Raw genomic sequence first — 20,681 nt, 5'->3', positions numbered from 1 at the left:
AAAACAGAAAGCTGTGGAGTAACAATATTGTCTGTATATAAATGTTTTTTCATCTCAGCACAATATTTTGGGCCTAATTCCTTGTTGTACGGGCTGCCCTGTGCATTATAGGACCTTTAGCAGTATCCCTAACTTTTATCCACCAGATATTCATGGCAGACCCCAACTCACCTCCAATTGTGACAACCAAAAATGTCTATGGACATAGACAAATGCCTACCGGGGGGACATCTGATTGCCCTTGATAGGGAACCACTGCTATACACAATGCAGATTTACCCAGGTTTGGATTTTTGACTCAGTTTCACTATTTGTTCTCTCTTAGAAATGCTTATTACAAAGCTCTCCCTAACCTTTGTGCATTTTTGCTCTTAACTCTAGCTTAGCAGCTTCAACCCTTTCAATCTATGCCCACCTTTTAATTTTAAAATTGACCTTTTTAAATTGTAGTGTTTCTTTTTTGTTTTGTTTTGAGACAGAGTCTTACTCTGTCACCCAGGCTGGAGTGCAGTGGAGCAATCTCCACTCACTGCAAGCTCCACCTCCCGGGTTCACGCCATTCTCCTGCCTCAGCCTCCCGAGTAGCTGGGACTACAGGCGCCCGCCACCATGCCTGGCTAATTTTTTGTATTTTTAGTAGAGACGGGGTTTCACTGTGTTAACCAGGATGGTCTCGATCTCCTTACCTCATGATTCACCTGCCTCGGCCTCGCAAAGTGCTGGGATTACAGGCGTGAGCCACTGCACCCAGCCTATAGTGTTTCTTTTCCCTTTTTTTTTTTTTTTGAGATGGAGTCTCACTCTGTCACCCAGGCTGGACTGCAGTGGAGCGATCTCCACTCACTGCAAGCTCTGCCTCCCGGGTTGACGCCATTCTCCTGCCTCAGCCTCCCAAGTAGCTGGGACTACAGGCGCCCGCCACTGTGCCCGGCTAATTTTTTGTATTTTTAGTAGAGACGAGGTTTCACCGTGGTCTCGATCTCCTGACCTTGTGATCTGCCTGCCTTGGCCTCCCAAAGTGTTGGGATTACAGGCGTTAGCCACCGTGCCCAGCCTGTAGTGTTTCTTTTAACTGTGGTAATAATTTTATTAGGATTACTATTTGACAGTACTGATTACAAAGTTGCACAGGTTTTGAGCAACTACCTACCATTATTTTCTTCACAACCCTGTTAACTGTAGTGCAATTCCAAAGTATTAAGCTTTTCATGAACAGATGTATCACAACATAGCAATAATGCCTATTCTAAGGGACTTCTAATTAAATATGATAGGGTTAACATGCAATTAAAAATAGGGAGAAGACTGGGCATGGTGGCTCACCCCTGCAGTCGCGACACTTTGGGAGGCTAAGGCAAGTGGATCACTTGAGCCTGGGAGTTCCAGCCTGGGCAGCATGGCAAAACCCCGTCTCTACAAAAAGTTAAAAAATCAGCCAGGGATGGTGGCGCACACTTGCAGTCCCAGCTACTTGGGAGGCTGAGGTGGCATTGTTTGAGTCCAGGATGTCCAGGTTGCAGTGAGCCAAGATCGCACCACTGCACCCCAGCCTGAGCAACAGAGTGAGACCCTGACTCAAAAAAAAAAAAAAAAAAAAAAAAAGGGGGCCGGGTGTGGTGGCTCATGCCTATAATCCCAGCACTTTGGAAGGCCAAGGCGGATGGATCATTTGAGGTCAGGAGTTCAAGATCAGCCAGGCCAACATGGTGAAAGCCCGTCTCTACTAAAAATACAAAAATCAGTTGGGCAGTAGTGGTGCACGCTTGTAATCCTAGCTACTCGGAGGCTGAGGCAAGAAAATCACTTGAGCCTGGGAGGCAGGGGCTGCAGTGAGCAGAGATCACGCCACTGCACTCCAGTCTGGGCGAAAGAGTGAGAATCTGCCTCAAAAAAAAAACAAAACAAAAACAAAACAAACAAAAAAACACAGAGAGAGACATATTTCTTGCTATGCTGCTCAGGCTAGTCTCAAACTCCTGGTCTCCCAAAGAGTTGGGATTACAGGGGTGAGCCACTGCACCTAGTCCTCTTTGCCTTATTAAAAATCAGAGTAAAACAATGAAAACACAAATACACACCTATCCCATAAGACCATAGCAGATGAGAGAATCTGGGGGAATACTAAGTAGATGGAGGAGTGGCATGACTTAGCAGAGATAAAAGAGGGAAAGCCCAAGAAACAGGGCATCCAAGATCAGAGTAGTAGAGAATTCCTTTGATGAGGTTTTAAGGTTTTAAGAATCCAGACAATGGAGCTAGACTGCCTGGGTTCAAATCCTGGCTTTACCACTTACCAGCTGTATTGACCTTGGGCTTCAGTTTCATCTGTAAATGAGGATATTACTATCATCTTCTTCATAAGGTTCTGATGTGGTTCAAATGAGCATTTGTAACATTCTTAGAACAGATCTATGTTAAGCGCTTATCAAATAAAAGTAAGTTGACTTTATTTTCCAGTAATTCTCACCTGTGAGCCAATCCAAGACACATAGCTGCCATTTCACGTGGTTCTACCCCAGGGATTAATCCATCCATTTGTGAACGAATTCCTCTCATAAGTTCATTAACAACAGGACTATGGATACAACTGAGATTCAGCTTTTCCTACAAGAACAAGAACATCTATATTAAATTAAAAAAAAAAAAAAAAGACTTTCCTGAAGTTATTATTATTATTTTTTGAGACACAGTATCACTCTGTCACCCAGGCTGGAGTGCAGTGGCGCAATCTTGGCTCACTACAACCTCCGCCTCCCGGGTTCAAGAGATTCTCCTGTCTCGGCCTGGGATTATTACAGGCATGAGCCACCATGCCCAGCTAATTTTGTATTTTTAGTAGACACGGGGTTTCACCATGTTGTACAGGCTGGTCTCAAACTCCTGACCTCAAGTGATCCGCCCGCCTCATCTTCCCAAAGTGCTGGGATTACAGGCGTGAGCCACTGCGCCCAGCCTGAAATTATTTCTTAAATATTAAAGTGGCACTAATTTAAATATACGCATTTCTCAGTTGGACAAGAAGCATAATTTCCAGTGTGTTTGTAGAATACTTGACTGTATCACTGGTGGAAGTAAAAACTGATACAAGCTTCCAGAAGACAGCTTGGCTATATAAATTAAAAGCTATAAAAAGATTAATATAATTTGACCAAGTAGTTGGTTTAAGGAGATCTTTTACTACCTGTTATTTAGCTTCTTTTTAAAATTACAGGTTATGCCAGGCGCGGTGGCTCACGCCTGTAATCCCAGCACTTTGGGAGGCCGAGGCGGGTGGATCACAAGGTCAATAGATCGAGACCATCTTGGCCAACATGGTGAAACGCCGTCTCTACTAAAAATACAAAAATTAGCCGGGTGTGGTGGCAGGTGCCTATAGTCCCAGCTACTCGGGAGGCTGAGGCAGGAGAATCACTTCAACCCAGGAGGCGGAGGTTGCAGTGAGCCAAGATTGAGCCAATGCACTTCAGCCTAGCCACAGAGTGAGACTCCGTCTTAAAAAAAAAAAAAAATTACAGGTTGGGCGTGGTGGCTCACGCCTGTAATCCTAGCACTTTGGGAGGCCAGGGCGTGTTGGCGGGCGTCTGTAATCCCAGCTACTTGGAAGGCTAAGGCAGGGGAATCCCTTGAACCCGGGAGGCAGAGGTTGCAGTGAGCCGAGATCATGCCACTGCACTCTAGCCAGGGCGACAGAGTGAGACTCTGTCTCAAATAAATGAAATAAAATAAAATAAAATAATTAGCCGGCATGGTGGCATGTGCCTGTAGTCCCAGCTACTGAAGAGGAAGGACTGCTTGAGAACAGGAAGTCAAGTCTGCAGTGAGCTGTGAGACTGCGCCACTGCACTCCCGATTAGCTGGGACTACAGGCGCCTGCCACCACACCTGGTTAATTTTCTGTATTTTCAGTAGAGACAGGGTTTCACTGTGTTAGCCAGGATGGTCTCGATCTGCTGACCTCGTGATCCTTCCTACCTTGGCCTCCCAAAATGCTGGGATTATAGGTGTGAGCCACCGCGCCCCGCCCGAATTGTTCTGCTTTCTGTATTTGGGAGGCTATTTTCCTAGTCTTTCTTTCCACTCTCACATTTTATTTCATCTCCAGCAATACACCCCTACTAAAAGTTTTCTAATAAATATATTTCTAAAAAATATAAGGACCCCATTTTTGTTGGAAAAAAATGTGGCTAGACAAAAATATGGCATGATATACATAGAACATTAACATTATATATGGGTAGCAGATTTGTTAAAGTCAATTTTTATCATTTTTTGTTCTTCTGTATCTTCTAGAACAAATAGGTATTACTTATTTGCTCAGTTCAGCTGATGTTAGGGGAAATCCATTATCATGCAGCTTAGAGAAAAGAAAAAAATGTATTGAGAATTTATGATAAGCAACTTATTGCAAAGGCTAGGCTTTGTAGTTGGTATGCTGTGAGATCTGACTAGCAGGCATGACCAAAAATATCGTGACTTTACCTTTATGACCCCTCCTAGTTTAGCATCAGCTACTGCCAGCGGTTCATGGGCTTCTTTTACTATTTTCTTCAGAACTTTTTTCAGCTGCTTATTGATTTTGCCCTCCATCAGAGCTGTGAATGCTTTTCAAGAAAAAGAAAAACAAAAGCATTAACTCTCAAATTTTTAACTTTGAGACCTTGCCCTAGTTGACACTTAAAAAAATAAAATAGGCCTTTCAAAGGGCTTGAATTTAATGTTACTTCTGAAATGAAATGATAAATGTTTTATAAGTTACATGTTTCACAATTTCATTTGATCTTCCCACCCTCATTTTTGCTACAGAGCCAGGGGTAAAATCAGGTCCAGGGTTTCTTTCCTTCTCACAAGAATCTTCTCATGAACTCAAGGGAGAATCATGAAATCTTAGAAACAATCTTTTTGGGAAGACAAAACAGACTCACTTTCCTTTGTCATTTCAAATAGACTGTCCTGAAATATCCTAAAATCACATCAAAACTAGTAAAAATGAGTGTAATCATTTTCAAAGTTCTGCCACAATATAAACATGTTTGAGTGAAGGCCTTAGCTTTGCTTGTATCTCCACTTGTACACCTCCAGCAATGTAAAACTTAGTAGCAAAGGCTGCCTATTCTATTTTGAGACCGCTGGTATTTCTGGCAAGTTCTAAATCAGCTGCTTTATATTTCTCACCCTTCCTTAGACCTATATTCCCTTTCTCTGGACCCACACGAACTAATACCTCTTCTGAAATTTATCTGACATTTGACTGAGGTAAAAGTATGCTTGGGTTACCCAGGCATGGTGGTGTGTACCACCAGCCTGGCCAACATGGCGAAACCCTGTCTCTACTAAAAATACAAAAATTAGCTGGGTGTGGTGGCACGTGCCTGTAGTCCAGCTACTGGGGAGGCTGAGCTGGGACAATCACCTGAGCCCAGGGAGTTCAAGGCTGCAGTGAGTCATGATCATGCCGCTGTACTCCAGCAGCCTGGTGACAGACCCTGTCTCAACAAAACAAAAACAAAAAACATAAAAAGTATGCTTGGGCTATGCGTGGTGGCTCAAGTCTGTAATCCCAGCACTTTGGGAGGCTGAGGCTGGCAGATCACCTAAGGTCAGGAGTTCGAGAGACCAGCCTGGCTAACATGACGAAACACTCTACTAAAAATACAAAAATTAGCTGGCCCTGGTGGCTCACGCCTGTAATCCTAGCTACTCGGGAGGCTGAGGTAGGAGAATCGCTTGAACCCAGAGGTGGAGGTTAAAGTGATACCGTGACATTGCACTCCAGCCTAAGTGACAAGAGCAAAACTCCATCTAAAAAAAAAAAAAGAAAAAGAAAAGAAAAATGCTTGGCAGGAATGAAGGTCTATCAACAATTTCCAAGGTCAGGCAGTTTGTGCTTAATAAGTCAGGTCTTGCTCTTCCCTCCTGATCGTATATCCATTCGAATTATGATCAAATGGATAATCCCAGCACTTTAGGAGGCTGAGGTGAGCGGGTCACGACGTCAGGAGATGCGACCATCCTAGGCAACATGGTGAAACCCCATCTCTGCTAAAAATACAAAAATTAGGTGAGTGTGGTGGCATGAGCCTGTAATCCCAGCTACTCAGGAGGCAGAGACTGCAGTGAGCTGGGATCGCGCCCCTGTACTCCAGCCGAAGATCAGTATCAAAAAAAAAAAAAAAAAAAGACTTGCAAGTTGAAAACACAATCAAGAATAAAAATAAACCACTTCATGTAAATAGCATATATGAATGTGTGAGACCAATACAAATTCAACATCACACCCCAACAGACCCTATTTCTTTATTTAAAAAAAAAAAAATGATGGCCAGGCACGGTGGCTTATGCTTGTAATCCCAGCACTTTGGGAGGCCAAGGCGGGTGGATCACCTGAGGTCAGGAGTTCCAGAGCAGCCTGGCCAACAGGCAAAACCTGGTCTCTACTAAAAAATACAAAAATTAGCTGGACATGGTGGTATCACCTGTAATCCCAGCTACTTTGGAGGCTGAACCCAGCCTCCTGGGAGAATTACTTGAACTCAGGAGGTGGAGACTGCAGTGAGCCGAGATCATGCCACTGCACTCCAGCCTGGGTGACAAAATGAAACTCCATCTCCAAAAAAAAAAAAAAAAAAAAATCTTTTTTGAGAGGGGGTCTCACTATATTGCCCAGGCTGATCTTAAATTCCTGCCCATCTTAGCCCCTCAAAGTGTTGGGATTACAGGTGTTAGTCACTGTGCCTGGTCTCATCAAACTCTAAGGCTATGAGGTTTAAAATGTACACTGTGACATTTATAGCCATTTAGTTGTGGTTCTGTCATGTCAAAACTGCCTTATAATAGGCAGTGAGAACTGAATTCCCAGGGGAAGGATTCTGCTTTCTTAATTAGCTGATGTTCATTTAACTTTCTGGTGAAAACAGATAGGAAAAGGCATTGTAAATGTTTCTATGACAGCATTCCTGATAAAATTCACTATTTTCATTCATTTTCCCCAAAATATTTATTATAAACCTTCTATAGCTGTATACTTTGCTAGAGTCTAGGAATTTGACAGTACAGAACAGTCTCTGCCCTCATGGAGCTTAGACTGGGGGGGATTGACTTTAAATTCTCAACTACTATGGCATTTTGTCCATTTACTGTACACTACTTAATTTTACGTTATTTTTCAGATGGAGTCTCGCTCTGTTGCCCAGGCCGGAGTGCAGTGGCGCAATCTTGGCTCAGTGCTATCTCTGCTTCCCAGGTTCAAGTGTTTCTCCTGCCTCAGCCTCCTGAGTAGCTGGGACTACAGGTGTGTGCCACCACACCCGGCTAATTTTTGTAATTTCAGTAGAGACGAGGTTTCACCATGTTGGCCAGGCTGATCTTGAACTGACCTCAGGTGATCCGCCTGTCTTGGCCTCCCAAAGTGCTGGGATTCCTGGCATGAGCCACCGCACCCAGCCTTATTGTACATTATTTTAAATAATACAAAGAAGCTAGGTAAATGAATCTGGAAATACTGCTTAAATTTCAAGTTTTATCATCTGTAACATAGAGATGATGGTTATCTGCCTCACAGGATTCAAGAATTAAATAACAATTATGAAATCATAAGCATAAATCTGACAATCAGTATGTGCTCAATATATTAGGTATTAATAGTAAAAACCTGCTTGTTTGAGCAAAAGTTTGGCTTGTCCATTTAATACAGTTTAATAAGGACTGGCCAGAAATATCCCAAGCAGATTAAAGATCGTATGCAAAAAGGAATTCAGAAGAGGCTACTTGAGATCAGGACTAGGAACTGTTCATATCCCAGTCTATGTCAACAACACCCCCTAGAGTTGGAATACAGCTAACACAATCTTGCTTGGAATCTTACCAAATGTTTACCCATACTTAAAAGCTGCGATGAACAGGCTATCTTTTAAAAAATTCTCCAAGTTAATATTACCATAATTTTTTTTATGGCTGTATATAACTCTAATTACTGAAGAGTTGGTGAAGCAGCCCTAGAACTATGTTTATAAAACAAAGAAACTGGCCCTATGGGTCTTCCTTCAGCCTACCCCTCCGCCAAGGTTAGGGTGGTCTGTTATGTTCCAGCATGTTTAGTTGGATTCCAAATTTTCAGACAAAAACTGTACCTTTCTCCTGTGGTTATTTAACAAAATTTTTTGCATCTGTCATATTCTTGCCCAGCTTTAAGCCATATTCTTCCTCACGGTCCTTCATTTTCAAACTACACCGCCAAACAGTTGGCTGATTTGTGATAAAGAATTTAGGCAGTTGAAAATTTAATGATTTGGGCTTTATATCTGCTCTTCCTGTTTTCCCTAACACTTAAAAAAACAAAACTGTAAGACCTACTGCAGTCAATTACAGTAAATAAACCCGATCACTCTGTTGTCCCGTGATGAAATACAGTTGAAGAGTATGAGTCATCCATTCTTCTGAATCTTTTAAAAATAACACCTCTGTCAGTTTCTGTATAACTCTGAATATTGATATGCTTTTTTGAACTAAAAATCTATACCCCCAGAAGAGCTTTTTAAATTATTTTTCAACTGTGAATCCTGGCTGTTCTCAGGATTACAACTCTACCCTTGGATTAAAATGAGGAGAGAGCTGTATACTTGACCACATTACCTTGGTCCCTTGTAGAACACCTTTTACTGAATTGTGCTTCAGCATTATGTTGCTGGTTTCCACAGGGAGATCAACTTAACCACTTCTCACCTCTCCTCACACATGGGGAAAACCAGCCCTATGGTGAAAAAAGCTAACTCAATGTTGTCTCAGTGGTAGTGACGAATGAGTCAGATCACTTAAATTCAGTTCCAATAAGAATGCATCATTGACAACATTGAATAAGGTTAACACAGGCAACTGAAGCAAACAACCTTTTAAACAAGAAAAACAAACAGCTAAGACTTAATTTTTTCAAAAAAGCAAGCTTCTAGTTTTTTACTTTACCTGCTAATGCTTCTGCTGTATCCTGAAATTTCTCAAAATGTTTTAGCTTTACTCTAGAATTAAAAAAAAAAGAGATAAACATGTTATTGGGGGCGGTGCATTGATTCAAAAGCCACATAACTTGGAAAGAAGTGCTTGACTGTTTCCAAAGCACACACCAATAAAACATGCCTACCATTGTGTATCAGGGTGTGAAGTTAGATATTCTTCATACAATTACTAGTTTTTCTAAATGTTAGGCTAGTAATGTTTGGATTATTAAAAGAAAGTTGTAGGCTTTGGAGGAAATTTTGGCCAAGAGTAAAGATGTTGAAGCTTTAATACAAACCCCTGTTGCATAAAGCTGTACAGGGATGACTTTATTATACAGCATAGAATTGACTCAAGAAAACGTACGTGAGTCCCTTTTAGGAATCTCATGATATTCATTTGTCTATCCTGTACAAATGCCATTAAAAAAAATAGCTTATTGTCAGGTCTCATTCTTGTTACATCCTAACCCTTTATGGTTTTTTTTTTTTTTTTTTGAGACAGAATCTCACTGTCACCCACGCTGGAGTGCAGTGGTGCGATCTCAGCTCACTGCAACCTCTGCCTCCCAGATTCAAGCAATTCTCCTGCCTCAGACTCCCAAGTAGCTGGGATTACAGCCATGTGCCTGTGCCACCATGCCTGGCTAGTTTTTTTTTTTTTTTTTTTTTGAGACAGAGTCTCATTCTGTCGCCCAGGCTGGAGTGCAGTGGTGCAATCTCGGCTCACTGCAAACTCCACCTCCCAGGTTCATGCCATTCTCCTGCCTCAGCCTCCCAAGTAGCTGGGACTACAGGCACCCGCCACCACACCTGGCTAATTTTTTGTATTTTTCGTAGAGACGGGGTTTCACCGTGTTAGCTAGGATGGTCTCCATCTCCTGACCTCGTCATCCGCCCGCCTCGGCCTCCCAAAGTGCTGGGATTACAGGCGTGAGCCACCGTGCCCAGCCCCCATGGCTGGCTAATTTTTTTGTATTTTTTAGTAGAGAAGAGGTTTCACCATATTGGCCAGGCTGGTCTCAAACTCCTGACCTTGTGATCCACCCACCTCGACCTCCCAAAGTGCTGGGATTACAAGCGTGAGCCACTGTGCCCGGCCCCCTTTATGTTTTTGAGACAGGGTCTCACTTCACTCTGTCACCCAGGCTGGAATGCAGTGGTGCAATCACAGCTCACTGCAGCCCTGACTTCCCGAGCTCAAAGGATCTTCCAGCCTCAGTCTCCCAAGCAGCTAGGACTATAGGTGTGCGCCACCACACCCAGCTAATTTTTGTTTTTGGTAGAGATGGGGTTTTCCTATATTGCCCAGGCTGGTCTTGAACTCCTGGGCTCAACTGATCCGCCTGCCTTGGCCTCCCAAAATGCTGGGATTACAGGTGTGAGCCATCACGCCCAGCCTCAGGGTAGTATTTTATGCAGAAAGAAACATATAGTTGATTCATCGTTGTCTCAGTGGTAGTGACGAATATTGAGTCAGATCACTTAGATTCAGTTCCAAGAAGAATACATCATTGACAACAACGAATCAGATTAACCCAACAAAGCATATAACCCTTTAAGAAGGAAAACTAGTCTTCTAGTTGCCTAAAACAGTGTCATCTTTTTTTTTTTTTTTTGGAGACAGGGTCTCACTCTGCCACCCAGACTGGAGTGCAGTGGCGCAATCTCGGCTCACTGCAACTTCCGCCTCCCAGGCTCAAGGGATTTTCCTGCCTCAGCTTCCTCCCAGTAGCTGGGATTACAGGCATGTGCCACCACGCCCGGCTAATTTTGTGTTTTTAGGAGAGAGGGGGTTTCACCATGTTGGCCAGGCTGGTCTCGAGCTCCTGACCTCAAATGATCCACCCACCTTGGTATCCCAAAGTACCAGGATTACAGACATGAGCCACCACACCAGGCAACAGTGTCATCTTAAGCAAGGTTTTCTTATCTGGTAAGGGAACATACTAGTGTGGTCCCTTAAATATACATACAAATACGAAGATTTAGGCCAGGTGTGGTGGCTCACGCCTGTAATCCCAGCACTTTGTGAGGCCGAGGCAGGCGGATCGCCTGAGGTCAGGAGTTTGAGACCTGCCTGACCAATATGGCGAAACCCTGTCTCTACTAAAAATACAAAAATTAGCTGGGCATGGTGGTGGGTGCCTGTAATCCCAACTACTTGGGGGACTGAGGCAGAAGAATAGCTTGAACCCAGGAGGCGGAGGTTGCAGTGAGCAGAGATTGCGCCATTGTACTCCAGCCTAGGTGACAGAACAAGACTCTGTCTCAAAAAACAAACAAAAAAACCAAAGATTTAACATCTACACTAAGAATGAATCTTCCATGAAATTGTGATGAAAGAAAAAGTAGTTCATGCTAGTTTTGATGTTGCAAAACTCAAAAAGCAGGTTACAACCCCTGTGCGCGGTAAGTGCTTAGTTAAGATAAAAAAGGTATTACATTCGTGTGTGGAAGACACGAAGACAAATGTGTTCCTACTGACAGCAATCACATTTTGTACTATCCGAGGTTTAAAGTATCCACAGGGTCTTCTGGAACATAATCCCTGTGGGTAAGGGGGAGACTACTGCCTTCAAATTGAGATGGCCTATATTCCAAGTAAAACATTTGTAATAATTAGGTTCATACCAAAATTATTCCTGAAACAGATTTCAAAACAGAAAACTACGAATGTAACATTATATAAATCAGGAAAAAATGTAAAAAATAAAACAAGCCCTAAATGTTAACTGCTAAATTATTGATTTCAAGAGTACTTACATTTTGTTTGCTTTCTCTGGAGTTTCAAATTCTTTCCATAAACTATCAACCTCTTGAAGTTTCTTCTCATTTAGAACCTGTAATAAAATGTTTAAATAGTTTTATTTAAATGGTACAGGTGAGGCATATACAGCTGCCTTCTTCAAATACAATTTTACATGTAAAATGAAGGTGGTAGAAGCTATTTCTTTCACTAAGATAATGAACTAGTTTTCTTACCCTGCATGTAATTTTGGTCAAATTACTAGTTCGAATTGCCCATTTAACAGCTAAATGCAATTCAGATCTAGTCCAGTCAGCTGTAGTACAGTGGCTATTCAGTCTAGAATCTACCTGGCCTCAAGTGATATTCCTGCCCCAGCCTTGGGCCGTAGCTGGAGCTATGGGGTCCTAGGGCAGGGAACCTTTCTTTCTTTTTATTTTTTTGAGATGGAGTCTCCCTCTGTAGCCCAGCCTGGAGTGCAGTGGAGCAATCCTGGCTCACTGCAACCTTCACCTCCTGGGTTTATGAGATTCTAGTGCCTCGGCCTCCTGAGTAGCTGGGATTACAGGTGTGCACCACTGCACCTGGCCGAGAACCTTTCTTTTAAAAGAGCCATTAATCCCTTTACAGTAAAGTATTGTAATCATTAAAAACTTTTATTTGCGCCAAGCGTGGTGGCTCACATCTGTAATCCCAGCACTTTGGGAGGCTGAGGCAGGCGGATCACCTGAGGTCAGGAGTTCAAGACCAGCCTGATCAACATGGAGAAACCCCGTCTCTACAAAAAAAAAAAAAAAAAAAAAAAAAATACAAAATTAGCTGGGCGTGGTGGCACATGCCTGTAATCCCCGCCACTCGGGAGGCTGAGGCAGGAGAATTGCTTGAACCCGGAGGCGGAGGTTGCAGTGAGCCGAGATTGTGCGATTGCACTCCAGCCTGGGCAACAAGAGCAAAAAACTCCATCTCAAAAAAAAAAAAACAAAAAAAACTTTTATTTGTCTACTTTCAATAGATTATATTCGTTATTTACTGCTATGATCCTCCTAACATGAAAGTATTATGGATTTCTCTAAAACTATCATCAATTGTAAGACACATCTAGATGTGAGAAATTTTTTAAATGCAAAAGAAACATAGGGTACTTTAATCAACAATATACTTATCAACATTTAGGTATATATTCTCCAAGACTTTGAATGTCTGTGCAACACATGTTCATGCATACTTTTAGGAATCACAGTAAATGGCTTTTTTTTTTTTTCTGAGATGGAGTCTCACTCTGTCGCCAGGCTGGAGTGCAGTGGCGCAATCTCGGCTCACTGCAGCCTCCGCCTCCCGGGTTCAAGCGATTCTCCTGCCTCAGTCTCCTGAATAGCTGGGATTACAGGCACACACCACAACACCCAACTAGTTTTTGTAGTTTTAGTAGAGACTGGGTTTCACCAAGTTGGCCAGGCTGGTCTTGAACTCCTGACATCAGGTGATCCACCTGCCTCGGCCTCCCAAAGCGCTGGGATTACAGGCGTGAGCCAACACACCCAGACGCCTTGTACTGTTTTGAAGCAAGACCTAGACATTTAATTTTTACCTGTTAATATTTCAGTTTGTATCTATAAAATACAAAGACTTGTTTTAAACCTAGTACTATTGTAACAACAATGCTAAAGATTGCAATGGTAATAGTTGTATACTATTTCTACTTAGAAATGGAAATTATCTTAACTTAAAATGATAAAACTTAAAATGGATTTTTGTATACAAATATTTATCATTACCCTGGCTGAAAAGAAATGATTAAAAATTTGAGACAAATAAAAACTTTGAGACAAATGTAATACAGAAAATGTAGCAATATCTCTAACTTTCTTATTTAGATGGTCTTTATTAGCAATGTTTCCTTCAAGATGTTGCAGTTGGGAACACAATGGTTTTATTTGTCATAGTAATGGTTTTGGCTGACATAACATAGTCTTTGAAGACCTTTGTGTGCTCATGAATTGCCCTGATTTTATCACATTTCCTTTGTTATTTTAACTTCAGTTTAAGAATGGTGATAGTATTTTTTAATTAATTTATTTATTTATTGAGACGGAGTCTCGCTCTGTCACCCAGGCTGGAGTGCAATGGCAGGATCTCGGCTCACTGCAAGCTCCGCCTCCTGGGTTCACGTCATTCTCCTGCCTCAGCCTCCAGAGTAGCTGGGACTACAGGCGCCTGCCACCACACCTAGCTAATTTTTTGTATTTTTAGTAGAGATGGGGTTTCACCGTGTTAGCCAGGATAGTCTCGATCTCCTGACCTCATGATCCACCCACCTCGGCCTCCCAAAGTGTTGGGATTACAGGCGTGAGCCAACCCGCCAGGCCGAGAGTATCTTTTAAATACGGCAATTTTGTTACCCAAATGTTATCTTCAAATATACTTGCTTTTCAGCTAAAAAAATGTGAATTTTACTCATGAGTCATATCCCCTATTTGATACATATCCTCTTAAAAATAGTGAACTTCAGTTATGGTTAGCTGCATTCTCTGAACAATTTCAAAAAATTTTAATCAATGTTTTCAGTATAGTCATGAGACTTGGTGAGGTGTCTTTGGATTCTAAAACTTCATGATATACAAAGTTAGAGCTATTAGTTTATAAATTGTTAATACCAACTCTAGGCTTTGTAGTTGTTTACTGCTTTGTGTGACTTTAAGTTTTTCTAGTTTGGGTTATTTTTATCAACATATCTAATTCAACCATGTGTGATTAAATTTATACAGGCTGGGCACGGTGGCTCATGCCTGTAATCCCAGCACTCTGGGAGGCTGAGGCGGGCGGATCACGAGGTCAGGAGATCGAGACCATCCTAGCTAACACGGTGAAACCCCGCCTCTACTAAAAATACAAAAAAATTAGCTGGGCGAGGTGGCAGGCGCCTGTAGTTCCAGCTACTCGGGAGGCTGAGGCAACAGAATGGCGTGAACCCCAGGGGGCGGAGCCTGCAGTGAGCCGAGATCGCGCCACTGCACTCCAGCCTGGGCGACAGCGAGACTCCGTCTCAAAAAAAAAAAAAAAAAAAAAACTTATACATCAGAACAAACCCCTAAAATCATCCTGTCACTCATCTAAGTTTTATACAACTTGCAACATTGTGTTTCTTTTACTGAAAATAATATATAACCAGACTAGAACTGCGTCTTAATGTGTAGATGTGCTATATTATGGACTTGATAAATAATGCTTATTAGCAAAGTATAGTTTTAAATTTACTAGCTGTGTTGTTTTTCCAGAGACAGGGTCTCGCTTTGTTGTCCAGGCTGGAGTGGAGTGGTGTGGTCCTATGTCACTACAGCTTCAAACTCCTGGCCTCAAGCGATTCTTCTGCCTCGGCCTCCCAAGTAGCTAGGACTATAGGTGCACACTGCGACATCTAGCTATTTTAAAAATCTTTTTGTAGAGACAGGGGCTTGCTTTGTTGCCCAGGCTGATCTCTAACTTCTGGACTCAAGTGATCCTCTTGCCTTGGCCTCTCAAAGTGCTGGGAGTGCAGGCAGGAACCAGGGCGCCTGATCCAGCTGGTTTTTTAAATAAAAATATATGCATAATATCTGTGCATACTCTATTTCACAAAATTTAACATGCTATTCTTTTTTTTTTTTTTTGCGACAGAGTCTTGCGCTCTGTCGGCTAGGCTGCAGCGCAGTGGCGTGATCTCAGCTCACTACAACCTCCACCTCCCTGGTTCAAGCAACTCTCCTGCCTCAGCCTCCCAAGTAGCTGGGATTACAGGCACATGCTGCCATGCCTGGCTAATTTTTTTTTTTTTTTTTGTATTTTAGTAAAGTCGGGGTTGCACCCTGTTGCCCAGGCTGGTCTCGAACTCCTGAGGTCTGGCAATCTGCCTGCCTCAGCCTCCCAAAGTACTGGGATGACAGGCGTGAGCCACCACACCCAGCTTATGTTATTCTTTTACACTCCCAATTGACCTGTCATCAATTGTAAGACATCCCAATTTTAGGGATGTTAAATATGGGGGTTGTGCCTTTTAGGATTGAGCCCATCCTATCTAATACTTCGGCAGCTGATACAGAATATTGGTGAGGGTATATGGAATTAAGAATTTTAATCACTTTTTTTGTTTTTTTTGAGACAGTGTCTCGCCCTGTCACGCAGGCTGGAGTGCAGAGGCGCGGTCTTCTCACTGCAACCTCCACCTCCCTGGTTCAAGCGATCCTCCTGCCTCAGCTGGGACTACAGATGTGGCGACACACACCACCATGCCCGGCTAATTTTTGTATTTTTAGTAGAGACGGGGTTTCACTATGTTGGCCAGGCTGGTTTCAAACTCCTGACCTCATGATCTGCCCACCCCAGCCTTCCAAAGTGCTGGGATTACAGGTGTGAGCCACCACGCCCAGCCTCCTCATTTTCATTTTTAATTGATTGCTTGAGACTTTGTGTGGTTTTTGTTTTGTTTTGAGATGAGGTCTCACTCTGTTGTCCAGGCTAAAGTGCAGAGGCTCAATCACAGCTCACTGCAGCCGTGACCTCCCTCCCACCTCAGCCTCCTGCAGCAGCTGGGACTACAGGCAAGCACCACTGTGCCCAGCTAATTTTTTTTCCGCCATGTTGCCCAGGCTGGTCTGCAACTCCTGGGCTCAAACAATCCTCCTGCTTCACCCTCCCAAAGTGTTAGGGTGACAGGCGTGAGCCACTGCACCCAACCTCTATGTTTTGTGTAAATTATTTGATGCTAACTTTTAAGTTTCACTTCCAGACAATATGAGCAAGTTAATGTTTTATGAAACTTGTTTGAATACAGGATAAAACTGATAATTAGTTTAAAATGTGCACTGCTCAAAAAGAAACAAATCCATACACGCAACAAATGTGAAAAAGCTCTTCGGTTAGCTTCAGAAGCATTACACTAAGTGAAAAAAGCCAAACACAAAAGACTAAAATACTACTCCACTTACATGAAACTTCTAGAAAAAATTATGCAAAAAGAAAGAAAGCTGAACAGTGGTTGTCTAGAGCAGGACTAACTTGAAAATGGGCATGAGAACTTTTTGCAACAAAGTGTACTATAAAACTGGATTGTAACTAAAACCTACAGGTGAGTTATACAGTATGTAAAGTACACCCAATAAAGTTAGAAAAAATATATTGCTCAGTACTTAGGTTTTATATAAACATTTGGTATATACATCAAAAATCTTTCTCCAAACCTTGAGAAAATGAAGTGACACAAAATGCTATGCTACACAGCTACACTGTACAATATAACCATTAAAATTCAAGTAAGTTAAAATTCACTTCCTCAGTCCTATCAGTTACATCTCATGTGAAATGGTTATACGTACTAATGGCTACCACATGGAAGAGCAGCTGAAGAAGTCTGGTATGAGCAAGACTAAAATCTTACGCTGTGTGCCACGTGACACAAGGACACAGGTGGAATTTCTTTTTTTCTTTTTTTTTTGAGACGGAGTCTTGTCCTGTCGCCCAGGCTGCAGGGCAGTGGCGCGACCGCAGCTCATTGCAACCTCTGCTCCCAGGTTCAACTGATTGTCCTGCCTCAGCCTTCCGAGTAGCTGGGGTTACAGGCGTGAGCCACTGCTCTCGGCCACAGGCTGAATTTTTATAATATCCTAGAATTAATCACAACAGTTCCTTTACACAATGTCTTTACATTTATATATATATATAACCCTGTTAATGAGCAATAACTTTTTGGAAGTGTTTTCCTTTTGAATCGCTCTAAACACATAAGTGGGCAGAACACTGTACCTCATGCCTGTAATCCCAGCACCTTGAGGCCAGGAGTTTGAGACCAGCCTAGGCAACACAGTGAGACTATGCCTCTTAAAAAAAAAAAAAAAAAAAATTTAGGCCAGGCATGGTGGCTCATGCCTGTAATCCCAGCTACTCGGGAGGCTGAGGCAGGAGAATCGCTTGAACCCAGGAGGCGGAGGTTGCAGTGAGCCGAGATCACGCCACTGCACTCCAGCCTGGGCGACAGAGTGAGACTCCATCTCAAAAAATAAATAAATACAAATACAAATAAATAAATAATTAGCCAGGCATGGTGGCTTGAGCCTGTAGTCCCAGCTACTCGGGAGGAGGTGGGAGGATCACTTGACCCAGGAGGCCAAGGCTGCAATGAGCCGTGATCCTGCCACTGCACCCCAGCCTGGGTGACAGAGCAAGACCCTGCCTCAAAATAAATTTTAAATACATAAACATGAATTTGTATGTGTACATGGGTTATACATAAAATGTTTTCCTCACTGTAAATGGAAGTTTAAAAAAACTTCAAGGCCAGGTGCAGTGGCTCACGCCTGTAATCCCAGCACTTTGGGAGGCTGAGGCGGGCAGATCACCTGAGGTCAGGAGTTCGAGACCAGCCTCAACATGGAGAAACCCTGTCACTACTAAACATACAAAATTAGCTGGGCGTGGTGGTGCATGCTTGTAATCCCAGCTACTCGGGAGGCTGAGGCAGGAGAATTGCTTGATCCTGGGAGGCAGAGGTTGCGGTGTGCCAAGATCGCGCCATTGCACTCCAGCCTGGGCAACAAGAGTGAAACTCCGTCTCAAAAAAAAAAAAAAAACTTCAAAAAACTTCCTAAAGCATTCTCATCAAAGCATGAATTATATGCATCCAATATAATTTTTTTTTTGAGACGGAGTTGTGCTCTTATTGCCCAGGCTGAAGTGCAATGGCACGATCTCAGCTCACCACAACCTCCGCCTCCCGGGTTCAAGCAATGCTCCCGCCTCAGCCTCCCAAGTAGCTGAGATTACAGGCGCACACCACCACGCCCAGCTAATTTTTCTATTTTTTTTTAGTAGAGACGGGGTTTCACCATGTTGGTTAGGCTGGTCTCAAACTCCTGACCTTGTGATCCGCCGGCCTTGGCCTCCCAAAGTGCTGGGATTACAGGCATGAGCCACCATGCCTGGCAACCAACATAATTTTATACCCTAGCATTTTGAAAGATTATGGGAAAGGAAACTAATAACTTTGAACCGTATGTCTACTTTTTTAGGAGATAAAATTCACCATATATCATATTAATTTTACATGTATCTTAATATTTGCCCTTTTAAAGTGTACAATTCACTTTTTAGTAGAGCATTTTCACAAAAATGTGCAGCCATCACTAGTTCCAGAACGTTTGTCTTTTATACTCAGAAATGATCAATGTTAATTCCAATAATTACAAACTAATCAATATCAACATATTCGAGCTTAACTAGTTATTTCTTTAGTACTAGGTTACATAAACCACAATTTAATCATTTTGAACAGTAACTTGCAGATAAATAGCACTGCAAACTCCAACGGAATACTCAAAGACATTTTCATGGAGGAGGACACTTTTCATTAATAGAAATGAGTAATTCATCGAGACACGGTTGAGTATTTTAGGACCCAGGTCTAGAAATCCGACCATTGATAAGCCAATTCCTTCCTACCATGGGAGACAACCAGTGCACTGTGCAGAGTTGCTCCTCTTCACATCCGGTACAGGACAGTATACTACGGCAATTAACGGTGAAATTCATCGATAGACACTTACAGACCACATTGGCTAAGAGAATTTGAAGCTATGCAGAACTCTACATGGTAATTTAGATAAGATTCCAAAAAGCTGGAGAAAAGTAAAATTGACATGTTTCGTAGCTCTAAAGGGGACTAAAGAGCTTACTTACAAGTTCCTTAAAACACTAATACGGCAATTGCAGATAACTCCAACTAAGGTAAAAACAAGCAAAACTGCCTTTTCGGTTTTAATGATTTTATTGGTTTTCTTAAAAATAACATTTGACGTATCAAATGCAAACTGCGTATTTTCAAATATCAGAAGTGAAACATGGAGAACTCTGCACCCATCCAGACTTTCTTGCATCCACACCACAAATGGTTTTTTAGTTCATAGCTAAAATTGTATTACATTTATTTTTACCTAGCGTTTTTGCTTTCTACCAACATATACATATGTAGAATATACATAAAAACTTTATTTTTCATTGCTATATTCACAGACCTCAGAAGAGTTGCACCGCACAAGAAAAGGCACTCAATCTCACTCATTCTTCCTAACATTTCAACAGCATCTTGCGATACGAATGTCTTACCATTCAACCATTTCAGTGCTGACGAACTTGTCAAACTTTCCCCACGAAAACAACCAAATCTCAAACTGACATTACCAGCCCAGATGTTTTCCCCTAAGCTTCAAATCTGAAATACTGAACTGCCCGATCTACACAACTGCATTATCAGGTCTAATAGACAACGCAAGCTTCGAAAAGTCCAAACCGGAAATCTTTAGTCCTTCCCCCACAAGAAACTTTCTTAACATCTTATTTAAACCAAAACCCCACATTCAATCTATTAGCCAGTCCTTTCTGTTCTACCTTCACAATTTCTATCGATATTTGTTTCTCTCCATACCAGGCAATTTCATCTTGTCCAAATGAATGCAAAAGTATTCTTGCTGCCGTTCTTATCTCCTCGAGTCTAATTTCCACACAGCAGAGTAACCGTATTAAGACAAATTAGCAGGTCATTCCTCTGCTTAAATCCTTTCGATTGGCCGAGCACGGTGGCTCACGCCTGTAATCCCAGCACTTTGGGAGGCCGAGGCAGGTGGACCGCTTGAGGTCAGGAGTTCAAGACCAGCCTGGCCAACATGGTGAAACCCCGTCTCTACTAAAAAGCAAACAAACAAACAAAAACAACTAGCCAGGCGTGGTGGTGGATGGAGGCCTGTAATCCCAGCTACTCGGGAGGCCAAGGCAGGAGAATCGCTTGAACCCGGGAGACGCAGGTTGCAGTGAGCCAAGATTGCGCCACTGCATTCCAGCATGGGCAACAAGAGCGAAACTCCATCTCAAAAAAAAAAAAAAAATCTTTCGATCATTCCTCAAAACATCTAGAATAAAGTCCGAAT

The 20,681-nt window shown here is 42.4% G+C and overlaps 1 protein-coding gene and 2 non-coding genes across 7 annotated transcripts in view; all 3 read right to left on the bottom strand.

Annotated features, from left to right (window-relative positions):
- NOP58 (NOP58 ribonucleoprotein) overlaps positions 1-20,681 on the bottom strand; it is a 37,873-nt gene that overhangs the window by 16,621 nt on the left and 571 nt on the right. For 3 of the 5 annotated variants that reach the window (XR_004670277.3, XM_003820765.5, XM_034954820.2), the window contains exons 2-5: positions 11,751-11,827; positions 8,956-9,008; positions 4,480-4,601; positions 2,468-2,604 (exon numbers count right to left, since the gene is read on the bottom strand). Coding sequence is in view for 4 of the 5 variants with exons in the window: in XM_003820765.5 (XP_003820813.1) it covers positions 2,468-2,604; positions 4,480-4,601; positions 8,956-9,008; positions 11,751-11,827 (389 nt within the window). In the remaining variant the exon portion in view is untranslated. Of the gene's footprint in view, positions 1-2,467; positions 2,605-4,479; positions 4,602-8,628; positions 8,747-8,955; positions 9,009-11,750; positions 11,834-17,143; positions 17,326-20,681 lie in introns of those variants that run through there. The other 2 variants (XM_034954818.2, XM_034954817.3) reach the window with 2 other exon arrangements.
- LOC112439182 (small nucleolar RNA SNORD70) lies at positions 8,766-8,850 on the bottom strand. The gene has a single exon (XR_003027481.1). It is a non-coding gene; the product is annotated as a small nucleolar RNA SNORD70 (small nucleolar RNA).
- LOC112439181 (small nucleolar RNA SNORD70) lies at positions 10,425-10,512 on the bottom strand. The gene has a single exon (XR_003027480.1). It is a non-coding gene; the product is annotated as a small nucleolar RNA SNORD70 (small nucleolar RNA).

The sequence above is a fragment of the Pan paniscus genome, chromosome 13, assembly GCF_029289425.2.
Source record: "Pan paniscus chromosome 13, NHGRI_mPanPan1-v2.0_pri, whole genome shotgun sequence".
Lineage (NCBI taxonomy): Eukaryota > Metazoa > Chordata > Mammalia > Primates > Hominidae > Pan > Pan paniscus.
Note: the sequence above shows the minus strand (reverse complement) of the source record. Positions and strands in the feature narration are given on the sequence as shown.